Raw genomic sequence first — 3530 nt, 5'->3', positions numbered from 1 at the left:
TCAGTCAGGGGTTACTCAGTCAGTCAGGAGTTAGTTGGTCTTGGGTTATTCGGTCGGTCAGGAGTAACTTGGCCAGAGGTTATCCGGTCAGTGTTTTTGTGTGTGCCAGCAAGCCACACGGTGTGACCATCCACACAAAAAACGCGCTGGTATTATATATTAATGCGTACAAAATAATTATAATATATACGAGATTTGAATTTCTACGATAGTATTCTCAATACATACTTTACCAGCTAAAATAATTGACATCTGATGTACTAGCACCGATTATATAATACAAGTAACTCTTTTACTTGTAGATACACACTAATCAAAATTCCATACTATCATTATATATTCTCTCACTTTCTTATACACTCTCTTACTCTCTCTTTTCTCTTTGGCAATAATAATGGGTGTGAAGGTGTATGGACTCCCAATATCAACATGCACAGCCACAGTTTTGACTTGTTTGCATGAAAAAGAAGTTGAGTTTGAGCTTCTTCTTGTTGATCTCTTTGTTGCTGAGCACAAACAACCTCCTTTCCTCTCTAAAAATGTAAATCTTTCTTCATCTATCTTTTATATTTACATATTTATATTTATAAATATTACAATATATCGATATATATTTTAGTTTTCATTCACTAGCATTATGACTAATTTTTTTCATTAATATTTTTATCTAGAAATAATGTTAAGTTCATTATTACTATTATCATAAATTTTAGTATTTTAATTTGAAAATTATAACTTTTTAATGAGTTTTATACACTTTATTTGCAGCCATTTGGGCAGATCCCAGTGCTTGAAGATGATGATCTTACTTTGTTCGGTAAGTTTTACAACTAAAGTACTCCATTTTAAGTGAAGTGTTTTGAAATTATTAACTGAAATTATTTATCTAAATATGCCCCCCCCCCCCTTTTTTTTTTTTTTCTGATAAATGAAATATAAATATACTCTATTTCAAAACATAGTATTAACGGAGTATATAGTAATGTAAGTTCTTTCTCATATTTCTTCTTCTTCTTTTTCTTCAAAAAAAAAATAAAAAAAAGAAAAGTTCTTTCTCATATTCAATTACACATTTAAATTTAATTTATTCATATATGAGTAAAACAATACTACAAAGTATATATAATATAATAGTTCGTATTATTTTATTCATGTAGTAAAACTTATGCACTCTACCATCATTATATAAATGTAGCAAAGAAATTACTCTATGTTTATTCAATTGTATATGCCTCTATTAGACTATTATCGTATGGAATTGTATGTCTATAGTAAATGTTTAGTACTTATGTAGCGCAACAAAAGGTATTAAAATGAACATGTGTCAATCCTTACAAGCAATGATCAATTACTTTCGACATTTCATATTAATTATAACATTTTATGTACCATAAAATATTTTAAGTAGTCAAATATTTTCTAAAGAACTGAGTATGTATTAATTATTTGAAAATCTCTATTCTCTAATCATACTTGAAAGTATTGGCTTTTGTTTTCTTTTCTTTTACAATATTATGAATACAAAGAAGCTTTCCTAATTAACTTCAAATAAACACCATTAGAGATATAAGAAGAAGAAGAATTGATTTGATAACCCAACTATGATACTTATCCATTCATAACTACAAGTTACTCTGTATAATAGGACATTGAGAACACATAGATAGCCTTTTCGATTTCATTGTTTTTGTTTTTGCTTTTTTGGGTATGATGTTTATATTTGAGTACTCGTTGTAAAACATGATTGTCTCTTTTCAATTTAACTTATTTTCAAGTATTTTATGAAAAATAAGTTCAAACTATTAAGTTCATATCAAATAAAATTAATTTAGGAAAAATAAGTTGTGATAAGGGTTAATAAGGTTATCAAAGTTCAATTTACAATAACCGAAATAAGTTCTAATAAGGTCTAGTAAGCTCAAATAAGTTCATATTTGTAAATCAAGTGAATAGAACACACCCAAGATGTTTAATATTACTACTTTTAGCTACTTTTTTCGTAACGCTTACTTTGATCTATCCCTAATTTAATCTGAATCCTAACTTCTCATCTTGTTTCCATTGTCATATACTAGAATCTCGAGCAATCTCATCATACATAGCAGAGAAATACAAGGACAATGGAACAACAGATCTCCTAAGACAAGGAGACCTAAAAGAAGCAGCAATAGTTAAAGTATGGATGGAAGTAGAAGCACATCAATACAACCCTGCAATTCAACCAATCATATACCAATACTTTGTGGCTCCAATACAAGGCAAAACTCCTGATCAAACAATCATCGACGATAATCTTGATAAACTTGGTAAACTACTTGACATCTACGACGAAAAGCTAAGGTCTACCAAGTACTTAGCTGGGGATTACTACACCTTAGCAGATCTTCATCATCTTCCTTACACTCATTATTTCATGACTACTCCTTTTGCTACGTTAATTGATAGCCGCCCTAATGTTAAGGCTTGGTGGGAGGATATTTCTTCTAGACCGGCTTTTAAGAAAGTTTCTGAAAATATGAAATATGGGGAGAATTAAATTAGTTATAATACAAAGTTTGGGGGAATTTAATTATTTCTAAGAACAATTGATTTATACTTGTTTAAGTGAGTAATGTTGAGATGATCTAATGAATGTTGCAAATTTTTGTTTGGTAAAATGTAAACTTTTTTTTTTTTTTTTTTAAATATAATTTATAGTTTAATGTTGTTATTAATTACTTTTATTTCTCTTTGATTTCATAAATAAATATACCTACTTTGGTTGAATGATTAATTGTACCATAGTTTTATTTTCATATTTCATATGTACCCAGCTTTTGATGTACCCATCTGCTTTTTTTTAGGATAATAAACATGAATCTATAGTCGTCATCAATATATTTATTTCCGTATTATAATTTTTATTAGAGGTTATGTTTGGAGACTACATATTAAAACGACTTTAACAAGACCCTAACTATGTTTTTCCATTGCATGTTGGTGAATAATTGTGGTCGAACTTTACACTCTTTAACCAAGAGTACAATAAATGGTTACATCATTAAAAAACGTAGTATATACATCTTATACCATACTTCAATTTGTATCAAACTACCAAACTATGACATAAAGGGATTGTATTTCAATTTAATATTGCACAAGATTACAATTCAATTTTGACATTGCGTTTACCCAATTAATAATTCAAAGGAGATCATAAGAAAAATATGGAGTATGAAAGATGATAGAATACATTAATACGAATTTGAATCCAATAACAGCTTATTTGATTATTTATTTATTTATTTTAATCATAAGGATTAGTGTACAAATAAGTTCCTCACATCTAAGAAGCAGATCAGATAAGGTAAACCAAATGTAGCTTAAATATATTTAAACTCTGTGCTAAATTTAATTAAGGAGCTTAGTGTCGTTTAGTTAGGGAACGTGGGCTAATTCATTGAGTGAGTTGGGCTTGGATTAAATGATGGAAATACATATTTTAATTAATGGGTAGGATAAATAAAATGCCACGGATTTGGGCCAATTTA

General features: G+C 28.6%; 1 protein-coding gene across 1 annotated transcript; it reads left to right on the top strand.

Annotated features, from left to right (window-relative positions):
- Positions 1–292: 292 nt before the first annotated feature.
- Positions 293–2850, top strand: LOC110739281 (glutathione S-transferase F13-like). The gene is made up of 3 exons (XM_021919747.1): positions 293–541; positions 769–817; positions 2076–2850. Exons 1-3 carry the CDS (start codon positions 395–397, stop codon positions 2534–2536), a joined length of 657 nt encoding a protein of 218 aa, XP_021775439.1. The 5' UTR covers positions 293–394; the 3' UTR covers positions 2537–2850.
- The last annotated feature ends 680 nt before the right edge of the window (positions 2851–3530 follow it).

Source organism: Chenopodium quinoa, unplaced genomic scaffold (assembly GCF_001683475.1).
Source record: "Chenopodium quinoa cultivar QQ74 unplaced genomic scaffold, ASM168347v1, whole genome shotgun sequence".
NCBI lineage: Eukaryota > Viridiplantae > Streptophyta > Magnoliopsida > Caryophyllales > Amaranthaceae > Chenopodium > Chenopodium quinoa.
This window is presented reverse-complemented; position numbering and strand designations above follow the sequence as displayed.